This window comes from Belonocnema kinseyi, chromosome 9, assembly GCF_010883055.1.
Source record: "Belonocnema kinseyi isolate 2016_QV_RU_SX_M_011 chromosome 9, B_treatae_v1, whole genome shotgun sequence".
Classification (NCBI taxonomy): domain Eukaryota; kingdom Metazoa; phylum Arthropoda; class Insecta; order Hymenoptera; family Cynipidae; genus Belonocnema; species Belonocnema kinseyi.
Window position 1 is genome coordinate 85,517,814 of NC_046665.1, and position 27,955 is coordinate 85,545,768.

The window sequence follows — 27,955 nt, forward strand, 5'->3', positions numbered from 1 at the left end:
CTTTAGAACTCCTGTATATAATTTGGAGCACATATTCTCTAGAGAGAATCCGATATGCGTGACTTGAATAAGGCAAACTTGATATACGACTAACCGAATGCATATATCATAAAACGTATAGTTTTAAGTCCCATTAAATCTGTATTTTACAGTCAATGATTTACAGGCAGTTTTACTCTTGATGCTCCCTCAAACGTCTTTGCACGTTCAGTCTAAAAAGTTCAGGGCAAATTATCTAAAAATAAATGAAAATTCTCTTCTACACTCTCTTAAGGTAGTTATCGTGCCAAAAATCAGGGTTCTAAAAAAATATTTTTTGTATGATTTTAGGAATCAAGGTAATATTACTGATGACGATATCTCGAATAAAAAACTTTATTCCTATTGAAAAATATTAAAACTAACAAAAAACATTTATTTTAACAAATTTTTTTGCAATTGTCTTCATTAAAACAAAATGAAATTGTTATTTTAAATTATTTACAAATTCTTTATTCATAGGGATATATTTATATTTTATTTTTCATTTGTGTTAATGGGAGAAGACTTAGTATAAAATGAGTCCTAAAAATAATGTTGTAGATTACAAGTATCGTGGGCTGGTGTACCATATTTACTTGCACGATGATAATGATCCTGGTTGTTTCATATCATTAGCTAAATATATTTTATTTTATCCTTTTTGAGGTGGACTTATGAAGCAAATTCGTATTCTTGACGCGAGGGCTGAGCCCTAAGAAGTCTACTTGACATCGTCATAAAAGCAAAAAAATAAGAAAATAGAGGAAACATGGTCGCCGAGAATTTTACTCAAAAATTCATATCTGCAGACATGTGACTGAGTTAGGAATCCACCTCCAATAACTGCGACATTCTTGATGGAGAAACTTAACATCAACAATTTTGCAACAATTCACAAATCATAAAATTATGATAAATTAATAATTTCAATCTGAAAAAGTGGTGCAATTGTTATTGAAAACCTGATGCGAATTGAGAAACTTTTGTGCATTTTAATAACCTTACGCGGTTAAATGACAACTTTCAAATTACCTAATAAATTATTATGACTATTATAAATGTTGAATTTTAGGGCTTGTTGTTAAAAATAGTACGTTTGAAAACAATTTTAATATAGAAACAGAAAATTTCAAAGAAAATTTAAATTTTCTGAAAATTGTATGTTGTGTTGGTTTTTCCTCGAATATTCGGTTAATAATTTTTAACAATTTTAGGTTACGTTAACATTCTACACCGGAAATGAGTATTTTAAATGAGAAATGTTCAGATTTGAAAGATTAAAACATTTTCAGGAATAGGAATGGGTATTTTCAAACCAAAATCAATATAATTTGAATAAGATTTATAATTTTTTAACAATTTTGAATTATGTTAGTATTTTTTGTCGAAAATTTGTATTTTTTATTTAAAAAGTGCTCTTTTAAAGAAGATTCACAATTTTGGAACAATTTTTAGTTGGTGATAACATTTTTACAAGAAAACGATTATTGTTAACCAAAAAAATTTAAGTTTGAAAGTAAGTTAAAAATCTTAAATCATTTTTTTTCTGTTGTGTTAGTATGTTTCATTTAAAATTGCTCTTATTAATAATAAATGATTAGATTTCAAAGAATATTCCAAATATTTGAACAATTATAATTCTATTATTTTAGATAATAGTTACTGTGAAATAAAAAATTTTCATATTATTATTAACTTTATAATTTATTTTTATAAAAGAGTGTACAGATTTTGATCAATTCATTATTTGACAATTTTTAATTCTAAAAAAATATATTAAAAGAATTAATTTTAAAATAAGGCGCGCGGGCTGGCTTTTTAAATCTCAAATGTTTGAAGTATTATTTGTTATTTACAACATTTTCAGAATAATATTATGAAAATATATGCAATTAAATATACTGAGACCTGAAGCTTACAATTTCGATTTTGAATCTAATTAATCCCAACTGAATGAATATCATTACATAATTATAATTAAAAAATTCGCTTTACGTATTTGTACAAGAAAAGTGAAAAGCTTAGCAATTATTTTAATAAATAACAATTTTTCTAATATCACCAAACGTCCATAATAGTCTCTAAAAGGATAATAATGTATTATTTATATATTTATAATCGATCACGTTAGTTACTAATTTTTATATTGTTAATTCACTAGAATTAATTTTGCATAACAAAAATAATAAATTTCTATGTGCTTTTTTGCAGGCATTCATGGTTCAAAGTTGAAATCAGACATTTTTGTTTACCAGAGACCTGCTTTTTGCAATTAAGTTATTGAATAATTTCAATTGTTATCACTGGGAAAATAACGTTTTTGAACAAATTGATTTTCAAAAAAATTATTCTTGCATGATTTGAAAAAATAAATAAATAAAAGATAATAAAATCCTTCATCAATATTACAAACCGATTTTTGAACAAGTTTTTTATTGAATTATTTAATAACGAAGATGAAAGTGAAGCAACTATCCAGAAAAAATTTCCAACAATAACGCCGATGTTTAAAAACTCACTGAATTTGTTATAAGCAAATAAATTTATGAAAATGGTTTCGCGGTGATTGCCTGTGATTCATCACTAGATTTACACTAAATCTAAATAATTTTAAGATAAAAAGAGTTTTTTTATTGAACTGATAAAAGTTCATTAATAATTTATTCTTTTATAATCAGATTAGATAAATAATTATCCACATCATGCAATTATGATGTAATAAATAAAGTTTTTCTACGAAATCAACAAAAAATTACTCGGCAATGACACCAAGTTATTATATTTTGTTTACCAATAAAAATTGATGACTATATTAAGAAAATTCATAAACAAATGCATTATATTTGGATATTTTTTAAGGCCTAAATCATGTTTTTCAACATAATCAGCTCTTTCTAATTTTTGAATATTTTTTAGACGCTTGGATAACGATTAACTAGTGTTGATGTTACTAACAATGTTATAAACGAATTTCCTTAGTCTAATGGATTCTCAAACTGATATTCCGCTTTTATTGTGCAATTTAATGATAATTATGAGACAAGACAAATTTCTTTATAAAATTATTAATAACAATAAAAATAATTAATCTTCATCCAAATGTTTCATAAAAGTTCAAAAATCAGTTATTAACCATGGATTTCGTTCAAAGAACAAAATTTAAATCTTAAAAATAGCTAAATAATACATTTCTTATCCAATTATACTTAAAAAATCATTAATTATTATCGATCTATAGCAACAAGTCATTGTTAAATAATTTTCTTGTAATTTCTTGAAGAAAACTGGAATTTTTCATTTATAAGTATACATGAAATGATAAAAATGTTGTTAACAACATTATTATATAAATATTTTTTGATTGTCATTGAAATGTAGTTAAAAGTTCAGAAATTAGTTATTGTCATTTAATTACCTTAAGAGAGCCAAGTTTTTACGTCGAAAAATAGCATAAAAGTGCATTTTTTAATTATATTTAGTTAAAAAATAATGAATTGTTATTAGTTAATGAAAAATTATAATTAGTTGTCATTTTCAATTAATTTTTGGTCGATAACTCTTTACCTCGTACCTTGGCTGACTTTACCTCATTCCCTAGTTGACATTACCCCTTACCCTAACTGACTTCACTTGTACCCTTGCCCATTTTACCCCGTACCCTAGTAAAATTTACTCCTACCATAGCCAGCTTTAACTCGTGCTCTAGGAGGGGGGGGGGGCAGGGAAACTCTCTTCTATAGGCGAATGGGATCTACTTTGACAGATTTTGTTTATCATTTTCTTATTTAACAACAAACTTGGAATTTTTAAAAATATAATTCCATTATTTTTCCACTAATTATATTTATTTAAAACGTCATGAAATCAGTAAAACTACTTCGTAGAAATAATATCCAGCAGGAAAACATATAAGTTATTCATAATTTAATTTGAAAATTAATAAGCAAATGCATGTCTGAGCAATTTTACCACCTAAGACTTCGTTTCATTAACCTTTAGAGAACGGGAAAATTTCCGTTCAAATGGAGTTTTCATTTGACCAAAAATTTATCCATAATTTCAAAAGAAAACTCATTTCAAGTCCCTGACCTGACATGTGGTCGATATATCAACCACCCCCGTGTGTAACGTAAAGGCCACTATAAAAAAAACACTTTTTATGATATTTCAGCGTTATAGTTTGGTATACTCATATTTTTTTATGCGCTGAGTACGAAAAAAATAGTGTAAGAAATCTTGAAGGAACCCTTGACCCTGAAAATCACCATCTCAAGATCATTTTTTTATATCTTAGCGTTATGGTTGGCTTACCCATGTTTGTTGAGGCGCTGAGTATGAAAAAAATAGTGCAAAAAATCCTGAACGGAGACTTGACCTTGAAAATCGAGATTTTAAGGTCAAGTGATACATTTATTTATTTGTTGCTATGTTATTTCAATCCTATCATACATCCCTTGATTGATAAAAATCATGGTGTGCAGTCTAATGCTGGATTAGATGATAAAAGTTCTCCTGATGAAATTTTCAAGACATTTTGTTATAAAGAGTTCATGGATATGATGTGTGCGCTAACGAATATTTTCGTACTGAGCGCATCTAGATAAATGTATAAACCGAGTTTTTAGTAAAAAAAATTTTTTTGATCTTGGAATGACGGTTATCAAGGTCAAAAAGTCTCCAGAATGTTTCTCACTATTTTCCCCTTATTCAACGTAGCAAATTTTGCTCGAAAACATCAAATAGTTAGTGTGCATTGGGTGTCGATATTTCTGCCACCCCCGTCTTCTAAAGGTTAAAAAGATCGGTCAAAAATTTTTTGAAAAAAGATAATATGTGTGATTTTTAATACCTGATACCAATGGTTAATTGTTTAAATAAATTTACTAAACAAATACAGATTTTCGTCAATTTTCAACCAGCAGATTTGGTGTTTTTAACAAAATATACTAAAATTACTTGGAAAAATCCTTTTGTTATGATACTTTCTTGATCAGCAATAAATTTTTATGTTATTAATAATTTTATAAAGAAATGAAAAATTTGTAAACAATAGGATGTTGATATTTGTTACAAAATCGAGGGCTATTGCCTGAGAAAGGACCTTGTTCATTAGAAGACTTTATGAGGCCTCAATATTTGCACATTTTTTACATTAATTTTATAAACAATTTTACAAAGAGATTTACAACTTGACTACTTTTAAGTAAATTAATATAGTTTTTCTTTTTACGAAATCAACTGATAATAACTGGGAAATTACCTTATTTCATAGAAGACTTTATCAGGCGACAAAATCGTTATTTATTTAAATGAATTGTAAAAAAATACAGAATAAATATTGAAAGATCGATACTTTCAGAAGCGCAAGCACTGCAGCTGAAGCCACAATTAAGAGTAAAATTGAAAAAAAATGTATGAAAGAGTTGTTCTCATTAAATAATGATGAAATCGCCGATTCTTACAGTGAAATTGTTAATAAAAAAATTGTGGCTCATTGAGACAATAACAATGTATATAAGCAAGTCAAGAGCCAAGTTAATCAGAGTTAATTTCTTGCAAAACACAAAGTCTGTCAGATGAACATTGACGAAAATGTATATTTAATTATTAAATTTATTTATTTAAATAGAAAATTATCTTATTTAAAAAAGTCTACTAATAAATAGCGTCCATTCTGAAACATTGGTAACCGATCTCGTATGAAAAACTGAATACATTTTTGAAAAGTATTTAAGTTCTGAATTTGTTTTGATAAAATTGTACACGAAATAAAAAATTATTTATCTTTGTTAAAGTATGAGAGAGGCAAGATTTTTCAAAGTCATTCAGAATTAATTAAAATTATAAACAAAACCTGGTCGTTGAATATCAACAAAAATCTGTCTTTATTTAAAAAATTTATTTAAATAAATAGAAAATGTTCTCACCAGATTAAGTCTCCAAATAAGTATGGTCCTTTTTGAGTTACTGGCAGTAGATTTCGTAAAAAAAAACTAAATCCATTATTTGACAAGCTGTCAAGTTGTGAATGTGTTCATAAAATAAAGAATTATTGCTGCTTGTTAAAGTTTCATTAGGGAAGGATTTTTGTAAGTAATTTAAAATTAATTCCTCTGAAAAAAAGAAATCTATTGCTGGAAAATTGAAAAAAATTTGTATTTGTATATTACATTTATTATAACAATTAACTAAGGCATGTATTGTTCTACTAAATTTGCTTATAACATTAACAAAGACTTTAGATTTGAAAAAATAGGACCTATGTATTATTTTTACGGATATTATTAACAAGATTTTGTTTAAAATCAGCTTTCAAGTTTTTCAATCTTAAGGCAGCACTTTCATTCATTCATTTGTTAATACAAAAATATATTTTTTTAATAATGTAACATACTGGTTATTATTTCTAAACATAATTTTAGCTAATTTCATATTTAATATCAATGTAATTAGTTTAAAAGAAATGGAATTTTTTATTACAAAAAAGGTTAACTTGGCTGTTGAATAAAATATTTAAAAAATATATTTTTATTGGATTCACAAGTTCCTTTTCAGTTTCGTTAAATTTCATTCAGAAGAAAAAATATTTAAGTCGGATCAAAATTGTAAGCTCTAGACTTATGTTTCCAGAAAAACTTTACCCCAATGTTAGCGCCCAGGCGGAAAAATTATATATAGTTTATATATTTGTGAAGTTTTATATATAATATTAATTTCTTCTATACAAAAATGTGTAAAACAAATGAATATCATATATGTATAATACTTCACGCTATATATAAACTATACATAATATTTCCGCCTGGGCGGGTTCCCCTTTCACTGTGTCTGTCACGTGATCAATTATTATATAGTATTATATTCGACGGTTTTATACATGAAGAAATAGTCAAAGTAGGCGCCGAGTTCCTACAAAAAAGAGTTTCGTAGCCTACTAAGACGTTAGGTAAGTCTTTCAAACCTCCCTCCCATGCTTTTCGTCTCATACTTCGCCTAAATTTCTCTACGCCCCCTTTCCGCCCCTACTTTTCCTTCCCATACTTCAACTTCCGCTTCCAATCCGTTCCCAACTTCTTCCTCGCTTACTTCTCCTCTCCTTATTGCCTTTTCGCTTCCTCTAGCTTCCCTTTGCTTACTTTCTTGCTTTTCCGCGCCTCATTTGTCAAATCCTTATTTCCACTCACTTACTCTATTTCCTCTCCCTTTATTTCCCTTCACTTCCCTTATTTTCACTTTCCTCATTTCGACTCATTTTCCACACTTTCCTTCCCCTCATTTCCCCTTCCATTATTTCTCACACTTATCCTACTTACCCACCCCTCATTTTCTGTTACTTCCCCTACTTCCTCACCCTTGATTTCTTCTCACATCTCCTATTTCCACCCTCGTCACCCCTACTTTCCCTCGAATGATTTTCACTCACTTCCTCTCCTTGGAAAAAAGTATGTCGGACGAACACCTAACCAAAACTACAAAGGTTTCTGCGCGGCACTACGTAATCCTAAAAATTAATATATAATGCTAAAATTTTGGGAAATTTTTCAAAATACTTAAGGGCACGTTTCTTTTGTCTGATTAAACAAAAAAAAACTAAAATGGGCCTGGCAGACGTACCATTGCATATTTAGAATCATTTCTTAACATTTCAACACAATATGCAGATTTTTAGGGTTTCGTAGCTCCGGAATAAACTCTTCAAAGATTGATGAAATAAAATTTTTTATTTAATTTTTATGTTAATGCAAATGGCGAAAAAATGTCACCTTCTTTAATTTAACTTTCTTTTACGCAGAAATTTTTTATGTTTCTCGTTTCTTGTATTCAATTGATAGAGTTATAAAGAAGGAAAGAAAATTGTTAACTTCTTCACCTTATTTTTTTTAAAAATTGTATTAACAAATAATCGACATTAAAGGTTATTGATTTTCAAAGTATATTTTTTTCTTAAATTGCTTGGTTTCATTGTTAGGATCACACGTGGGTATTCAAAATTTAGGACTGGATCTTACTACTCAATTCTATAAATAAATTCTATAAATAAATGTAAATCGCAGACATTTATAGGCAGTAATCCATTGTTTTAACTTCTAGTTTTGTTCATTCGTTTTTTTCTATTTCTTTATTTGATAAACAAATTATATAAACAAATTCACATTTAAACGTTTTTACTTCAAAATAAACCGTTTTTTTTATTGTTGTACAAATTATACGAACATTGTTGTTTTCTAAAAAAAAAGATTTGACAATGATCAATACTTGTTTATTTTATAAACAAATTATATAAAAACATGCACATTGTAGGCGCCCGCGTGAAAAAAGTTTGCATGGCTCAAGCATGGCAAGACACTTGGAAATATCTGGCTAAAGCATGGGTCACGGCTGAATGGCAGCATGGCGCAAGCCTTGCTCCTGTCCGTTTCCCATGCTTAGGACGCGCTAATCACAAATATTATTTATATTTTTTGAATGATTTAAACAATTCCAAATGGTGACTCGACGAGTGTAGCTTAGTACGTATTCCACGAGAACTTTCAAAATTTAGATTGTTTCAAGGGCTAAAATTACTCAAAATTGTAAGTCGACGATCCGGGTGCACCAGATAGAGCATCAGGTAGTATAATACGCATTATGCGAGAACTGGTTTAAAATTTAAATTTTGTAAATAATGAAAACAATTCCAAATGGTGAGTCGGTGACCCGGGTGAACCAGGTCGCACCTCAGGTAGTTTAGCACGTATTCTGCGAGAACTTTTTCAAAATTTAGATTGTTTCAACAGCCAAAATTACTAGAAATTTTGAGTCGACTATCCGGAGGCACCAGGTCGAGCACCAGGTAGTTAATTAGTATTCTACGAGACCTTTTTTTAAATTTATATTTTTGGAATGATTAAAACAGTTTTAAATGGTGATTCGACGACCCGGGTGCACCAGGTCGCGCCCAATGTTCTTAGCACGTATTTAACGAGAACACTTTCAAAATTTAGATTGTTCCAACAGCCAAAATTAATAAAAATTGTGAGTCGACGATCCGGGTACATTAAATCGAGCCCCATGTAGTGTAGAACGCATTCTAGGAGAACTTAAAAAATTTAAAGTTTGTGAATAATGAAAACAAGTTCAAATGGTTAATCGATGACCCTGGTGCACAAGGTTGCGCCCCAGGTCGACTCTAATTTTTATTACTTTTTGCTGTTGGAAAAATCTAAATTTTAAAAAAGTTCTCGCAGAATACGTGCTAAACTACCTGAGGTACGACCTGGTTCACCCGGGTCACCGACTCACTATTTGGAATTGTTTTCATTATTCACAAAATTTAAATTTTAAACCAGTTCTCGCATAATGCGTATTATACTACCTGATGCTCTATCTGGTGCACCCGGATCGTCGACTTACAATTTTGAGTAATTTTAGCTGTTGAAACAATCTAAATTTTGAAAAAGTTCTCGTGGAATACGTACTAAGCTACCTAAGGCGTGACCTGGTGCACCCGGGTCGTCAAATCATCATTTGGAATTGTTTTCATCATTGAAAAAATTAAAATTTTAAAATTAATTTCGTAGAAAACGTCTTAAACTACCTCGTGTTCGACCTGGAGCACCCGGATCGTCGACACACAATTTTTAGTAATTTTGGCTTTTAAAACAATCTAAATTTTGAAAAAGTTCTCGTAGAATACGTGCTAAGCTACCTGGGACGCGACCTGGTGCACCCGAGTCGTCGACTGACCATTTGGAATTGTTTTCATTATTCACATAATTCAAATTTGTAAAAAGTTCTCGTAGAATACGTATTATACTACCTGGTCCTCGACCTGGTGCACCCGGATCGTCGGCTGACAATTTTTAGTAATTTTGGCTGTTCAAACAATCTAAATTTTGAAAAAATTCGCGTAGATTACGTGCGAAGCTATCTATTGCGGGACTAGATTCACACGGATTGTCGACTCACTAATGGTAGTTATTTTGGCAATTGGAACAATTTAAATTCTGAAAAATTCTATAAAGAAAATGTGCTACACTACCTGCCATTTAGAAATGTGTCGGCTATTTGCAAACATGAGATTTTCATTGTTAACGCAGGCTAATTTTTTCTTATACTTCCATGTTCTTAAGAATATTCATGTGTTTAGTGTGTCCTAAGCATGGGAAACGGACAGGAGCAAGGCTTGCGCCATGTTGTCATTCAGCCGTGATCCATGCTTCTGCCAGATATTTTTCCAAGTGTCTTGCCATGCTTGAGCCATGCAAACTTTTTTCACGCGGGCGTCTTATGCAAAAATAATTAGTTTTTCTTTTGATCTTGTTGTTATTATATTTTAATGGTGTTTAATAGAAAAATTTTGTCATGCATCGCTAATTTTTATTTTATAAACAAATGTACGTTACATACATTTATTGGCGGAAAGAAATAGTTTTTTCTTTATTAATATTTAAACTATACTCACAATGATGTGTATCTAGATAAAATTTTATTATTTTTTGTTATTTGTTTATTCTATAAACCAATTAGGTAAACAAATGCACATTGTAGTCACTTATAAGCACAAAAAATCGCACTTTTTTCTGTTTTTGTTAAAATTATATTGTGTATTAGGTTCTTTTATAAGAATTTCTGCTCAAATAGAATTCTTAAAATTTATAAACCAATGCAAAAAAATAAACATTGTAGACGCTTATAACCAGAAAAACAATTTCGCTTTTGTCTGAAAATGCCTAAAGTGTGCATTTGTGCATATAATTTTTTTACAAATGAAAAAACAGTGATTAATAAGAAAATTTTATCCAGACACATAATTGTAAATATAATTTTAAAAATAATTTAGAAAAAAACGATTTCTTTCTGCCTATAAATGTATGCAATGTGGATTTGTTTGCATAATTTGTTTATAAAATACATGATTAGTGATGCATTGTAAAATTTCAACAGAAAACATCGTTGGCAACATTTTTCTATGAAGCACCATTGGTTTATAAAATCAATTAATGAGATCTGATCTTTCATTTTAATGGCCAGGTATCATCTCAAGGATGAAAGCAAGAAACTTCAGAGCAGAAATATACTTTGAAGTCGAATAAACTCTCATGTCGATTATGTGTTAACATAATTTGTTTATAAAAATTTAATTTACAAGTTCACCATTTTTTCCCTTTATGGTATAGCTGTTCATTGACTTTAATAGACCAGTTGAAGAAAAATTTCTAATGGGACGTAAAAATAAAATTTTAGAAATCGACGCTTATTTTACTATTTGTATTAACATAAAAACTAAATAAAGAATATTTATATATATATATACTCTCACTAATCTCTAAAAATTTAGTCCAGAATTTGATTTAAAAAAATCAATAATCCGTGAATTATTGCGTTTTAAATATTATTTTGAACCTCGCTTTTTGATTTTGTCTCACTTTTAGTACTGAGGGGTACTGAGGGGAAATCAGGGGAATTGAGGGAAGTAGAGGAATTATGGAAAATAAGGGGGAAGTAGGGAAAGCGAGGGGAAACAAAACAAGGGAAAGTAAGTGAAGTAGGGAAAACCAGTGTAAGGGTAGGGGGAAAATTAGGGGGTAGAGGGAGCATGGAGAAATTAAAAAGACGTAGAGGAAGTAAGGGGAAGTAGATGAAATTATTACAAATTATGTAGAGTAGGGGAGTGAAAGTGAGATGTAGGGAAGAAAAGTAGATGCGGTAGAGTGTTTGGTGGAGAATCGAGGAGAAAGCAAAGTAGAGGAGCAATAAGTTGTGGACAGAGAGCGCAAAGGGTGAGGTGAGAGGTGGGACGAAAATAGGGGAAACAAGATGAGGGAAAGTAGGTGAAGTAAGGGAAGTAGGGTAGGCGCATTAGGGGGTAGGGCAAGCTAGGGAAAATTAGGGAAGTGGAAGTAGGACAAGTGAGAAGAAATGAGGGAGGGTGAGGGGATGAAGAGAGAAAGTGTTGAAAAAAGTGTATGTGAGGAAAAATTGGGGAAGATGAAGGAAGTGGAAGTAGAAGAAGCAAGAGGAAAGGAGGGCAGGGTGAGTATGTGAAGTGAGGGAAATGTAAAGTAAAGGAGGGGGAATTCTAGCAGAAACAGCGAGGAGAGAGAGAAGTGGAGGAGGAAGAAGTTGAGGAAAAGAGAGAGAGCAAAGGGTGAAGTGAGGGTTGGGTAAGTAGGGGAATGTAGAGAAATGCAGGGGAAGTAGAGGTTTGAAAGTATAGGAGAGGGAGGTTTGAACGACTGAATCAATGTTTTTTCTGAAAATTGGTATACTACAGGAGCAATAATTCTATCAATGAATGAAATACTAAAACGCTGCTTGTCTACTTGGATGCGACGAAAAACAGGTTCCAGAGTTCGATGCCACTTTTCTGAAAATAAGCACAGAGAAGTCTAGACTCCGTATAATAAAATACCTGAATTCTGAAGACGTCGTAACAATTGACGGTGGGAGGTCCTGGAATAAAATAGAAAAAGAAAAAGAAGAAAAAAGCAGAGTTGCCTACTCTTATCGGAAGTCGGAGATGCGTTGGGGGAGGTCGGCGACCGTAGGCGTTCCGGTAGAGGGGGTAGCGGGGCCACTAGACCGGCAAGGGCTAGTGGCAGGGTGGAAGAAGTTTCCCCTAGACGACCGATCAGTCCATCGATGCGTAGTTCTCGAAGCTCAAGACTCGATGAGGATCTCCCAAGTCGGCACTTTACTGTTTCACGAAACATCCCCAAGAAAGCCTTGGTCAGTCGAATCAAATTTGGATCTCCTACGACTCTAATTACGAAGCTTATGGCTTTCTTTCTTTTGACATTTTAACAACTCGATTCGCAGCAAAGGATTTTTAGAACCATAAACCAAGCGTGCGGAAGAAATAAGAAAGCTCGACTTACAAGCTCACCATTCTCTAGAAAAAATCTCGACGATTCTACGTTGTAAATCTGAGTCTTATTCAAAAAAAAAAGAAAATAATTTAATTTTTTCTTTATTATTAAAAAATGATTTATAAATTAGAAAAAAGTATTTACTGTGTTGGTTAGGATGGTCTGAAAATGCATTCGATCTCGAAGAAAGAAATTCTGTAGGGCAAACCAGTATGAACTGAATAATGGGAAAAAGTGACTGGGTTTTATAGCAGAATTTTTGCAGTATTTTTTTAATGACAATGTTTGCATTACATTGTTACATATTTTATAGACTTTATGCAGATTCAGGGAAATTTGTATATGCCTGTAATGATTTTCCAATATTTTTTCGGAATTATATAAAACTTATTATAAAATGTTCTTATATAAAATGATAAGATAATCAGCATTGTATTAAATAATCGAAAATTATTTATTTATTTTATTTTCACTATAATCTATGACGAACCTTTTGGAATCACTTTCAATCCATTAAAATCTTTAAAATACACCAAACTCTCACTTTCAGTTAAGTGTCGGGGGTGCCTTGAAATGGCCTTGGACTGATTTCGGGGAGATAGAAACGTAAACAATGAGGGTCGCCTGACTCGTTCCAATTGGAATTCACATCTATATATATATAAGGTCGTAACCGCTCTCGTATTACGCCACTGAGAAAGTGCGGAAGGGAGCCAGCAGTTCTAGGAAGGCCGAGAACGGGGTGACTGAAAGCGAGAGTTTCGTGTAATTAAAAATCTCATTAAAATGAAATGAATTAAATTTATTCCTTAAAGTTCTTCGGAAATTCGTTGAAATCTCTTAAAATTCGTCAAATCCCCTAAAATCTTTAAAAATTATACAAAATTTTTGACATTCCTTGAAAATTTTTTTTATCTGTGGAAGTTCTTTGCAATCTATTTAAATAACTAAAAATCTTTGAGAACTTCGAAATTTTTAAAATTTTCTTATATAGCTTGAATATAAATTAAATTAAATATACTTACTACAGTTCTTTTAAAAAAGGTTAAAATCCCTAGATACCTTTAAACTTTCTTGCAATCCTTGGAGTTTTAATAAAATTCTTTAATTCTCGTGAAATGCCCTGGATTACCTTAAAATCCCTTGAGATATTTAAAATCTAAAAAAATTTAAATCTCCAGAATTTTTTGAAATTCTTGAAGAATAAATAAATTTGTTTAAATCTTGTGAGATCTCTTGGATAACCTTAAAATTCCTTAAAATATTTGAAATAATTAATTTTTTTGAAATTTTTCCTTTGGAAATCGTAAGAATCCATTAAAATAAGCAGAACTTATTTGAAATCGCTTAAAAATGAATTCAATTGAACTTATTCATTCAAGATCTCTAAAAAACCATTTAAATTCCTTGAGATATTTGGAATCGCTAGGAATTCTTTGAAGTTTTTTTTTATTACACTTATTTTCCAGATTTCTCTAAAACTTCCTTGAAATCTTTGGAAACCCTACAAAATTCTTTTAAATCGCTTAAAAATTTTTTTAATTTCTTGAAATCTCTTGGAGTTCTTTAAAGCTTCTTAAAATCCCTTAAAATTGGTAAAATTCCTTAAACACCCTGAAAATATTTAAAATTCATCAAAATCCATTTGAATTGAATTGAATTTATTTCACAAAGTTCTTTTGAAATCCCTTAAAATCTTTAAAATTCTCTAAAACTCCTCACAAATGTTTTGAAATCTTAAGAAAAATCATATTTTAGGAAAAATCATTTTTGATAAGTTATCATTTTTGTTAATATAAAAAATTAAGATTTATTTTTTATTTGGTTAAGGAGATACTTACTTACAATTTTTTAAAAGTATTTTGCATTCAATTAGTGCTTTCCAAACGAAAGAAAAATAGCACTATTTTTTTAAGGGGATCAATTTTTTCACTTAGTTTTTAGTTTGCTTCAAAATAGTAAAAAAATTCAAACTTAGAATTATTAAAAGTGGTATTTTGTTTAATTAGATCAAATGAAAATAAGTTTCTGTGCACGAAACGAGAAAAGAAACGTGTCAAATTTTTTTTTAATTTGAATTAAGTGTTTCATTAAACAAATCTAAAAAAAGTGATATATTTGTTGATTTAAAAAAAATTTCGAACTTGATGAAAAGTGATTTTTTCTACAATATTATTTGATATATAAAACTGTAAATTTGAAAATTGACAACAATTCTTGCAGGCATAGACAAACAATTTAATTTTAAAACATATGAAACATTGTAGGTGAGCAAAAGTGACATCCAAAAAGTTTGAAAAAAATCGCAGGTTATTCTGATAGAATACCGAAACTTATGCTGTATTTCTAAACAAATTTTGAATTGTTAAAAACAAGTTTTTTCCCGATAAATCGTAAGAAGATATTATTTCTTAAATAGATTTTACAGCTGATAAATTTGAAGGGTTCTAATTTTTATTAAACTTATTTTTAAATTTTTAACAAAAATTGTGTTTGTCTAATTTTCATTTCACCAAATCCCGAAAATGTTTTATTATCTGGGAGTAACTAAATGAATAATGAATAGTGTAATTTCCCCAGTTAATGAGTTTAAAGAGTACTATTTTAGGTAAAAGATAATTTGAAATTTTGTAAATAATCAGTAATGTTAACTTGGGCTTTTTCACAAAAGGGTAAAAAAACTTGTTTTTTTTCCTTCAAATCTGTCATATTTTTTCGCTTATTATTGAATATTTTCGTATTTCAGAACTTCTAACCTAATTATTTGTTTAATCTAATTTTTCATTATATAACGGATAGTTACTTTTTTGTGTTTTTTGAGGTAGCAATAATCTTCAAAGAGTATATTAAATTCCCTTGCTGTAAAAGAAGTCATTACGTCCATAAAATATTAAATTTTCACGATTTAGTGAAAAAATGGTACAAATATAAATTGTTAAAACAATTAAAACAATTGTAGCGAATAATAATCATTCAAGCATTTTTGTTTCGATTTTTCTGGGAACAATACAAGGGGATTTCGGGACGCCAAATAAAAAAATGATTGGGTTTTAATTATTCATTGGACATTCCTTAAGAAGTAATAAACATTTTATAAATAAAAAGTTCAAACTAAAAGCTTGTTTTCGATTTTTTAATGAGATTTTCACACTGAAAATCCCATATTAATTTCAAAGGCCTGGGGCACCCTAAATGTGGACCGATTAAAAAAAAGAAAAATATGGAATTTCTTGCTTCGATCGCTGCTCTCTAGCAAAAATAAAACTTTCTTCGGAAATCCTATTTCTGGTAAAAATAAAGATATTAATTATTCAATAGTCAATAAATCTTTATTAGGGTCATCTCCGGAGCCAGACAGTCTCCTAAATAAAAAATTGACTTTGATTCATCTGTGAACTTTTCCTGAATAAAAGTCAGCCTTTATTCGCTTATTGAATCTCTAAGGTTCTTAATGAATAAAAGGAAAAAAAATAGTTATGTTTAGAAAAATAAAAAAATATTGATTAAAAGACCCAGAGGCACAAAGTATTTTCTCAATAATACCTAGAGAAGGTGTCTCACAGATGAAATATTCTGCAGCTGTTAATTTTATTACATTTTCAAAATATTTTAGTTTCTGCATTATTCGTCACACGCATATAGTAAGTTAAAAATACAAAATTTACCTGAGTTCGATGTATCAGAAATTAGTGATCCAATGAAATTAGCTCTACATTGAAACTATCTTCCTCCCAAAAATCGAGTTTTTCAAACAGGCTTTGCGAAAAAAGGTCGCAACAAGCACAACGAGTAATTTGAAATAGAGTTTACGAAAAGGGCGAATAAGAAATCAATACTTACTAATTCGTAAAACGATCCTTCTAACAGATCTAACTTTTGAGTAATTAGGCTAATTAAGATTGAAAAAAGCGATTTTGCCCAGGCGGAAAAATTATACATTGTGGAAAATATTATACAAAATCTTCATTTGTTTTATACATTTATTGTATACAACAAACGCAAATTTTTCATTATTTTTACCGCTTTGAATAAAGAATATATAATTTTTCCTTCTGGATGTTGCAACATAAACATAAAAAAGAGTAGTATAGCTATGAGGGTTCTGAGACACCTCAGTCGGCAAACAGGGACCATCCTTATTGACCGAGCCAAGATTTTTCTCCATAAGTCTACCTTACCGGCAGTTTTATTACCGACTGTCCATAACTGAAGGGTCAATATGTTATTGACTGAGGTGCCCCAGAATTCTCATAGCTATACTACTTAAAAAAGTCTGATATCAGTGCTTGCGTCTGTAGGAATATTTATTAGAAAATAGTTGCATTATCAACAGCAATATACGAGTTAGAAATGAAAGAGAAAGTATTTAAATATATACTAGCCGAGACATAGAAAAGCCAATACATTTTTTATTTAACCTTCACTATTAAGGACTGCCAGAGAACTTGAGTGTTAGAAAATTTCTCTTTAAGTAACAAAATAATTGAAATTGGTATATTATTGATTATGTTTGTTACTATTAATAGTCAATGAAGAAAATCTAATTTTGATATAATTATTTAACTGAAAGTTAAGTTTAGATTTTATTTTTTCGCAAAGAAAAAAGTGTTTGGTACTTACCGTCAGAATTTTTTTTCAATAAAGCTGTCTCCGTGACAGAATCTTCGGAATAACTTGCATTTAATTGTCTAGTGCTAATTCCGGAACCGGTTTCGTTGCTGCTGTTATTGTTACCGTTATTATTATTAATAGCAGGACCACCTGCGGATTAGTGACAAAAATTTGTGGTAGATAGTCGTATAATAATTTCAGGGACCACAGTCAGGCCGCTTTTTCCCCCTTTTTGAAAAATTCCTTTAGAAACCTAAAAATCGAGTATTTTGACTCGAGTTTTCCCCTCTTCCTTCCTTTTTAGAAGGCTTCGATTCATTTTATAATAATGATAAATAAAAATTCAAAACATGAGAAAAAAAAATTATTTGAAGACATTTTTTACGAAAATAGGGAAATAAATAATTTAAAAAAATATAATGTAGGTAGTAATGCTAAATTCAAATTAAAACCCATCATAATCCTAATATTTCAACAATAAAATATTTTATTTAAAAAAAATAGATAAATTTATCACTAATTTTAAATTTCAAGAACGAATTTTCAAGTAAATATTTAAATTATCTATTATTCAATTAAATTTTCTACTAAAATGATAAACCTTGAAACAAACAAAAAAGTAGTTTTTGAAAAAGTCGCTGAAATTTAACCAAGTAGTTAAATTTTTAAATAAAAAAGATAAAAAAAATCAAATAAGATTCTAATTTCAAATGAAAAAAGTGCAGTGCAATAAAAAAATAAAAAAAACCTAATACATTTTTAAGCCAAGAAGACAAATTTTGTACAAAAAAGTTAAATTTTGAACCGGATAATCAGTCATTTTAAAAAAAAGTTAACTTCGAGTCTCTCACAAACCGCAGTTGAATTTAAAAAAAAGGATAAGCTTTTAACAAAATTGTTGAATTTTTAAAAAAATAATTAAATTTTTATTAAAGTAATAAAGTTTTCAACCAAACTGATGAATTTTCAACGGAATAGTTTCATGTTCACTAAAAACGATAAAATTTCGACAAAAAGAGATGTTTTTTCCAGCCAATAAGACTATTTTTCATCACGACAGTTGAATTTTCAACAAAAAAGTTATTTATTAACAAAATAGTTAAATATACTACCAAAATAGTGGAATTTTCAAACCAAAAAGATGAATTAGAAAAATATATAATTTTAAAACAAATAATTAAATTTTCTACCAAAAAAGTTCAATTCATACACGACATTCATACAAAAAATATGAATTTTTCTACTAAGAAGATTTTTGCGCAACAAAATAGTTGAATTTTCGAATGAAAAAGATTCTGCATTCAATAGAAAAATATTCTAAAAAATGTATAATTATTAAGACAAAAACCGAATTTTTCGAAAAATCAGTACAATTTTTAACCTGAAATGATGATTTTTTTAATAAAAAAAAGTTCATTTTCCGCCAAATAGATGTTTGTTTTACAAAAATAGTGAAATTCTTAACATGAACAAACAATTTTTAACAAAAGCGGTATATTATCAATCAAAGAGATACATTTTCCACTAATATTAAGAGTTTTGAACAAAAAATTAATTTTTAAGAAAGTAGTGAAATTTCAACCAAATTGTCGAATTTGCAAACAAAAAGATGAATTTTTAACCAAATAGTTTAATTTTAAACCCAAAAGAATTAATTTTCATATAAAGTGTTGAATTTTCAATCAAATAATTACGAATTAATAATAATTAATTATTAAAACTGTTATCAAACAAATATTGTAACCAAAAATAGTTCGATTTGCTTATTGGGTTCTTTTAATAATTTATTTTGCATCGAAGTGGAAAATAAATACGAATTTCCATTTACTTTTACTACTCATAAAACTTTGTGATAAAATAGGTAAAACGGCGTATCGGAAAAATATATGTTATTTTTAGTTAAGGAAACAAAATTTGGGAAATGGACAATAATATGTAAAAAAATTAGAATATATTACGACCCTTTAATAAAAAGTCATTATTGTTTTTCTCGTAATTTTGTTACTTTTGTGAATAATAAACATTTCCTTAAATTTATGTTTCTTTTTACACTATAATCTTTTTTGGGCTGCTATTAAGAAAGGTTGTAAGTATTTGAGTACTTTCATCTGATAAAAACATATTAGAAAAAAATTTAAACGACGAAGAAAACAGAAAATTTAGGTCTTTTAAATAGCCATTTCTGTGTCTTTCAAGTGATTTCTTTTTAGCTTGACTAGAAAAATGCTTTTAAAAATGCAGGATTCCGTTCTGAAAAGAATACAGTAGAAAAAAAATTGATGAAAATAAGGAATCAAAATCTGCCCACTCATAAAAATAAAAATAAAAAAAGAGCATTTTTCAGTTCTGTTGTCAATCTACTTTTCAATATTTAATCTTCTTGAATTTTTTCTCATGCATTTTTATTAATAGAAAGTGCTAAAGTGTTGAATAGATTTTAGAAAACTAGCTCAAGAAAAATTTTAAATAAAAAAAGACTACGAAACATGCTAAAAAAAAGGCGCTACAGAAGACCCTTCAGTTGTTTTATATAATAAATGAAATTTCTTTTTGATGTCTTTTTTTCGGAAAAAATCCCCGTTTTTACCTAAAATTGGACTACTGAACGACTGTGATCCCTGTAATTGATTGAAATTTGGCGTAGTTTATTGTCTGTTTTGGAATTGAATTGGGTGTATTAATATTGTTAATTGATCATTGGAGGTTATTCTGAAGAAATGGAGTAAGTATGGAATACAAATATCTGACTCAGTTAAACGTGATAAAAATAAAATCTCACCTAAATTTTCAGCCGACGCCATGAATTCGGTGAATCCCCTAGGAACGTTTCCTCTGCTCTGATAACTTGGATGAACTAATTTGTGCAAGCTGGGACTATGTAACGATGTACTCTTGTGCCTTCGAATGGTAGGCAATCGACTCACAAATGATGCGTTTTGCTTAAAACTAGAAGAAACTCGACTGCTGAACATGGAAAAACAGAAGAATCGAGCTCTAAATCCTTATCTTTTTAACTCTCAAGCAAAATAAAAGAAATTCGATACGTCCATATGAAAAGAACCTTTCTCGGCATGTATGTCTAAAATGAGCACTCAGGGATTGGTTGACTAAAAGAGTAACTCTGTTTTTTGAGTTGCCCTGGTGGACCAAATTTTTACAAGACAGTCCAACAGTTCTACAACTGTAATATTTTTAAATTAAATTTTTCTGAAAAAAGATCTTCTCACTTCACTCCATTGGAAATCCAACCACAGAACTTCCGATTACCGGTCGGGTGCTTTCCATTAAGCTGTTAGAGAGATTGATGAAGATTGTTTTTTCAGAAATGGACGCTATCGCAAGCCAGGTGTTACAATTATAATACGAGTAATTTACAGGAATCTGTATTATCATCAGAGCTAGTTAGTATCGATCAATGTAGATGTCATTCCATAATCTGTGAAATTAGAAATCAAAACTAGCAATCAAGTTAACTCTTCAAATAGAAGAAAATACTGAACGACATTTTTGTCAAGATGGAAACTAAATTAAAAGAATTTTCTATATTCAATTTTTCTGAAAAAAGATCTTCTCACTTCGCTCCACTAGGAATCGAACTAAAGGACTTCCGATTTCTGGCTGGGTGCTTTCCCATTAAGCTGTTAGAAGTCGAAAGAAGAATCTTTTCCCAGAAATACACGCTATCAAGCCAGGTGTTACATCTTTAATACGAATAATGTAAATGCATCTGTATTATCATCAGAGATAGTTACTATCGATCAGTGTAGATATCATTCCACACGCTGTAAAAATATAAATCAAAACGACAATGAAATTCACTCTTTAAATAAAAGAAATTATGAACGTTATTTCCGACTCGACGGAAAATTAATGTTATAAATTAATTTTTTCTGAGAAAAGGTCTTCTCACTTCACTCCACTAAGAATCGAACCACAGAACTAATTTTTTGTTAAAAAATGTACTTTTTGGTAAAAAATGTACAAAATTTAGAAAAAAATAACAGCTAAATACAAATAGCTAATTTTTTGTATTTTCTTGTAGAAAAGTTAAAAAATTAACAATAAAGAACAAGTTTCTATCATTCAAAAATGTTTATGACTTAAAAATTATTTTTTTTTTTCACTTGTAAAAATCTACAAAGTATTACAGAAAACTACATAATTTATTTTTTTTTTAATTTGGGTGTTTCACGTCATTAGGACACTTTTAAATTTACGCAAATTATTGTAGAAAATTAAAAATCATTTAAAAAATACAAAATTTCATAAAAGTTGTAATATCAGGAAGATGTACTTAAACTTATGTTTTATATGCTGGTGGTTTATTGTAGAAATGTAAAAATTACCAAATTCTATTCCAATATTGTTTCAATCTAAAATATTCCCTTTTTAACGAATTTATTTTACATTTTTTTAATTTTTAGTAATACATTTTTTTGAATATTTAGTAATATTTTACTTTCTATTTGAAATAAGCATTTATAATATAAATCAAATATTAAAAACTAAACCATTTTAAACTGAATTCTTTGAAATAGAAAGTCTTGAATCGTTAATATCACAAAGTATTAAATTAAAACTTTGAATGTTACATTCCTATTTGTTATATTTAACATACAGTGAAACTCTTTAATAGTCCTCGCTTCTATAGCTCTTCCGAGAATTGACACCGAGCCGCATGTAGGTGTAACAGGACTGTGCGGGGTACGCGGGATCTGCGGCTGTCACTCAGACGAGCAGTCAGGCGTGAAGAAACAAAAGCAGAGCGGGCTATAATGAGTTAGTTCCCACCCACTGCCATCCCTGAAATCTGCGCTATAGAAGAGTTTCACTGTTTTTTGCATATATAAGTAAAATTATTGAATTGTGATGCATGAATAACAATTCACGGATTATCAATTTGGAAACTGGTAAAGATTAAAAAAAGAAAAATAAGAAAGTAAATTTATATTTTTGGAGATTTAGAAATATAAAATGATTTTTTATTTTGAAAAATTGATTTTAGAGAATACTGAAAAAGGCTTACGCCAAATTTTGCATAAGAAATGAAAATCGAAGAATTATTAATTTGGAAAATAATCGTGTAAGTTTAAAATATTTTTAAAAGTTTTAAAAAGATCCTAAAGTAATTTAAAACGTGACAGGATTTCAAAAATTTACAAGTCAATATAGATTTTTGAAAATATCGAACACAAAATTTATAAGGTTTTTAATCATTTTGAAAGTTTTTAAATGAATAGAAAATTTTTATTTAATTTTTTAGAAGAACTAACACTACTTTTTTAAAATTAATTTTAAAACAATATTTAATAAGATTTTCAAAATGTTGAAAAACGAATCTAGATGAGTTGACGGTAATTATTTTATTGTTGCAGGATTTTCAACAAATTGTGGGAAAAATTCGAGTTCCGAAATAATAAGATTATTATTAGATCATGGACTTTTTAAAATTATTTGTTTTTTGACTTATTTTTAATAGAATATTTTGAAAGATTTCAAAACAACTTCATTGTATAAATTATTCTTTCTAGCTTCACATTGTTAAAAATGAAATGAGGTTGAGAACTTGTACATTTTTTATTCATTCTTTAATTCATAGAATTCTAATGAATTCTAATGAATTCTAATGAAAAATATTACATGGTACCGGCTTTTAATTAAGAAATTTTCAATTGAAAAGTTTAAAAAGCTTTCATTTCATACCCGACAATTATTTAAAAATGTTAAGCTTTATTATAAAATTTAAAAAATTCAAAAGTATTTCGCTTTGAGTGCTTTAATTTACGGTTCAATTTTTATAATTTCAAATGGAATAATTTTTATCTTCAAGAGTTTGGATCTTTTAATTTCAATTACCGAGATCAATTGTTTCTCAGTTATTCAATTTTTTTGAAGTCAACAAGTTGTTATTTTTTTTATCTATGAGACAAATATTAAGAACATTGTAATCAAATTATTTTTAATAAAATATATGGTGTTCAATCAATTGCTAATATATTTGAAAAAAGCTTTAAAGTAAGTTTTTTTTAATAGCAATTATTCATTATTGTCTTAGATTCTAGCATTCCTTTAAAGCTTAAAGATTACAGCTTTTTCGTAATGATGATTATGTATGCTTTCTAAATTAAAATTATCTCATTGCAATTTTCTAAATAACTGTCAACCTATGTCGAAAAACAACAACTTTTTGGCTGTAAAACCTATACGTTTCGTTTGATTTTTGTTGTTTTTAAATTCTTGTGGAAAATTAAAACTACAATCAAATACAATAATTTACCAAAAATACAAAAAAAGTACAAAATTCATCTCACTAATAAAAAAAATGGTACTTCCCTGTATAATTTTGTTAGTAATTTATTGTATTTATTTGTAGATTCCTGTGAAAATAACTTTAGTTTTCTGTTATTTTTTAAAATCATTTTCACATCAAGGTCGCTCCTGGCTTTACTGTGAAATTATCTGAATCCCTTAAATTCACTCATTTCTATAAAATTCATGAAATTTTCTGAAATACTTTATTTCTCTAAATTCCTTGATATGTTTGAATTACCTGAATTCGCTAGATTCTCTTCTCTAAATTACTTGAATGCCTTTAACTGTTTTAAACCGAATTCCCTGAATGATCTTAATCATTCTCTGATATTCTCGATTTGTGTGAATTACATAAAATCCTCAAATTATTAGGATTCACTGAACTCTAGAAAGTCTCTGACTTCCGGAAATTCTCTGAATTCTCTTATTTCTCCGAATTTCCTGAAATGTCGGAAATCTCTGAAATCCTTGCATTTTTTTAATACTCTGAATTTCCGGAAAATCAACTTTCCGAATTCCTTGAATTCCCTGAGATCTTCGAATGCTTTGAATTTGTGAAAATCTCTGAATTCCTTGAAATCCGTGAACTTCTCTAATTTTACTGAAATCCTTGAGTTCTTTAAATCCCTTTGAAATTATTAAATTTTTTGAATTAATTTGGTTCACTGAATTTCGCAAATTCGCTGGTTACTTAAATTCGTTGCATTTTTTAATGATCTGAACTCTTTGAATCCCCTGAATTCAATAAACTCCCTAACGTCTTTTAATTTTCTCAAACCGTTGAATATTAGGAATTTCTAGAATCATCTAAATTCCCTGAATTTTTAGAATACCCTAAATTCATTAAATTCCCTCAATTCCTTGAATACATTGAATTCTCAGACTTTTTTAAAGTGTCTGGGTTCCTAAAATTCTCTCAAATTTCGGAATCCCTCAAAATTCTCTTAAATCCTCAAACCCTATGCATTCCTGAAAACTTAATAATTCTTTGAACTTTCTGAAAGACTTAAACCTCTAGAATTCTTTTAATTCTCGAAATTTTCAGAGTTACTAAAATTCTCTGAATTTTTTCAATTTGCTGAGATCCATCAATTCACTAATTTCTTTAATTCTCTGAATTTTTTTATTCTCTCAATTTCTGGAAATACCTAAGATCTTTCAATTCTCTGACCTTTTAAAATGTCTGAGTTTCTGAAATTCTCGGTAGTTTCTGAATTTCTCGAATTCCCTAATTTCTTTAAAAGCCCTACAATTTCATGTATTCTCTAAAGATCCTGAATATTCTTCTTTTAAGAAATCCTGGAATTGTATGAATTTCGGAAAATTTCCTAATTCTTTAATTTTCTAAAATCCCTGAATTTCCGCAATTCTTTGAATTCTCGGAATTTTCATAGTTCCTGAAATTCTCTGAATTTCTTTAATTTTCTGTTATCCATAATTCTCTGAATTTGTTCGAATTCCAAAAATTGCATGAAATATTTGAAATTCTTCAATTCTCTTACCTCTTTGACATGTTTGAGTTACTGAAATTCTCTTAAATCTGTGAATTCTTCCAATTCCCTAATTTGCCTGGAAGCCCTGTAATTTTGTGTATTTTATGAATTCCCTGAATTTTCTTATTTCTCAGAATTTTTCTGAATGAACTTAAATTATAGAAATGTTCTTTTAGACGACCGACACCAGAATGGTCGTTTTAAAATTACACTCCAAGGAAAGCCCTTTTAATATGGAGGTATCGATATTGATCCAGGATAATATTTTAATTTGCAAATATATTTTCTCGTGCGTTATTGAGTAGAGTTTTAAAGAAGAAATTGAAGGTGCTCTTTAACAAGTAACCAGGTGAAAATATCTGCTTGGAATTCCGCTTAGAATTTCGTATGGAAACTTAAATAGAAATCTATGGGAATTTATTTAAACACGTGGAGAATTGCACGTAAGTACTTTCCCGTGAAAATTCACTTGGAAGTTTTCAAATTTCCATGTAGCGAAATTAAAGTGGTAGCTGTAACTCGTTAATCTTCCAATTCTCGACAGTTACCATTCCCCTGTAAAGCTTGTACGCTAAAATTTAGTGAACTTTACCCTGGATATTTTCACCTAGGTAGTAAAATCTATACCAGGAACAACTTACCTGGGTGGACTGGGTAGTGGAATTTGATGAATTTTCCAAGTGGCAACGCTCGCACTTTGCTCGTCAGCTGCGTAACATCTCCAAAGTGCTTGTATCAGACTGGCTGCCGGTTGCCGTCTGCGAATCATGTGTTTCTGTCGCTGTTGCTGTTGGACCTTTAAAGCGAACCCGGATCCCAAGATGCCCTATCAAAAACAACAACCTCGTTATCTCCTTAGTTCTAGTTCTAGTTCTAGTTTTCATTCTTTTTTTGTTTGGTTGCTTTTGACCACTGCGCCTCTTGATCTCTTTGTCCTATTCTCAAAGGATGCTCAAGGCAGGGAGAAACGAGGGTCGGTGGAAAATAAACCTGAATAGGGGTAGTTCAGTACATGTGTAATGTGTATGTGTGCATTGTGGTTGAAAGGTGACAAAAGCCGGAGATAAAATAAGGACACAGATATCGCGCATCCCTTTTCATTATTAATTAGACCTCATTATTTAATGTGTTATTTCACGATGACTGATATAGGTTTAGATAGAATTTAATTACGGAATTATTAAATGCTATAGTGCTATCTTTGCTGCTTTAATTTAATCCCAATAATTCCAGCCAGAAAATGGTTTCATTACTCATTTTGGCAGCCTTCCAGAAAGATTGAAAGCGACCTTTATGTTCTTGACTACACGTTTTTGCTTTCAGAGATCAGTCTTTCCGATGTTATAAAATGAGACTCCAAATATAGTTTTCTTGATAGGAATTGTTAATTGTTTAGATATCGATTTTAGAACTCACGGCAGGTAAGGCGAAGAATGATATTCCGAGGAGGGCACAGAAAGAGGCGATGATCTTTCCTTGCCAGGTTTTTGGCACTGCATCTCCGTAGCCTACTGTACAGAGGGTGATCTGAAATCATACCAAATTTTCTATAATTTTGATATCTAAATGATAGGGTCGATAGGGGTTACTACAGGTCAGTGAATTCCAGAAAGTCGGGCAATGAAAAACTGGTTAGGGAAATTCAGGGAATGCCAGGAAAAACTTTAAAGAGTCAGGGAATTTTTGATAAACTAAAGTTAAAATTCACGGTTCATCCACAATTTAAGGAAGAGCAATTCCATTTTAAATGAGGCAGACATGATTTGGTATTTAGATGTTTGAGAGTATACATTTTTAATAATTACGGAAAAATAGAAGTCATTTAGTCATTTTTAAATTTCTATTAATGTTCTTGGGAACAATTGAAAGTGCAAGAATTTCCACGCCGAATAAAAGAAAAGGAAACCCTGAATAAAATTCGGAAAAGAATGCAGTTTTAAAAAACTTTCTGTTTTAAACAGGAAAATAAGTGTTCTTTATTTTCACTATAGAATCGAATATCCGAATGCCTAATATTTCGAAAATCATCAGAAATTTTGCCTGATTTGAAATGGGATTTGTTTATAACTGGTTTTTCTGACATTTTCAATCACTAGATGAGTAAGGCCAGTTCTAACGCAAGATTCCTACATTACCGACATCGAGAAGCTTCGAACTGTAGTGGTTCGTATCCGGGCTAAAAATTTTCTGGAAAAAAGAGTTCGTGTCCGTGCTAAGCTTCGAGAACGTTCTCAAAGGATCCTGATGACATCACGATTGCGCAATAGTCTGTAGCCAAATTCATGTAAACAGTTTCAAGGTTAGTGCGAGAAAACAAGGATGATTTATTGCTTCCTAATAGATAAGACATACATTAAATGCGCAAAAGATGCAGGTGTATTATTGAAATTTTATATGGAGAGCTACGCATGGCATCCTGTTTTGACTATTAATTAGATTTATTGCTTTCTGATAGATGATATATCAGCTAAAAATTGCTGCCTTTATTTGTTTAATTCGCAAAGGAGGCAGGTGGACATGTGAAATTTGATATGAGGGTTATGCGTGACATTCTGTTTTGATTATTAATTTGATTTGAAAATTCCTGATAGTTGATTCTTTGACTAAAAGTTTCTGTCTGTGAAAAGCCTTCTTTTGCAGTCTAGAATCTTCGAGAAAAAATTAGAA

At 29.6% G+C, this 27,955-nt stretch overlaps 1 protein-coding gene across 1 annotated transcript in view; it reads right to left on the reverse strand.

Moving 5' to 3' along the window:
- The window catches only part of LOC117180626 (potassium voltage-gated channel subfamily KQT member 1-like), a 245,022-nt gene that overhangs the window by 87,192 nt on the left and 129,875 nt on the right, over positions 1-27,955 (reverse strand). The window contains exons 8-12 of the mRNA XM_033373115.1: positions 26,705-26,815; positions 25,930-26,114; positions 20,263-20,447; positions 17,493-17,633; positions 12,506-12,700 (exon numbers count right to left, since the gene is read on the reverse strand). Coding sequence (XP_033229006.1) covers positions 12,506-12,700; positions 17,493-17,633; positions 20,263-20,447; positions 25,930-26,114; positions 26,705-26,815 — 817 coding nt within the window. The remainder of the gene's footprint in view (positions 1-12,505; positions 12,701-17,492; positions 17,634-20,262; positions 20,448-25,929; positions 26,115-26,704; positions 26,816-27,955) is intronic.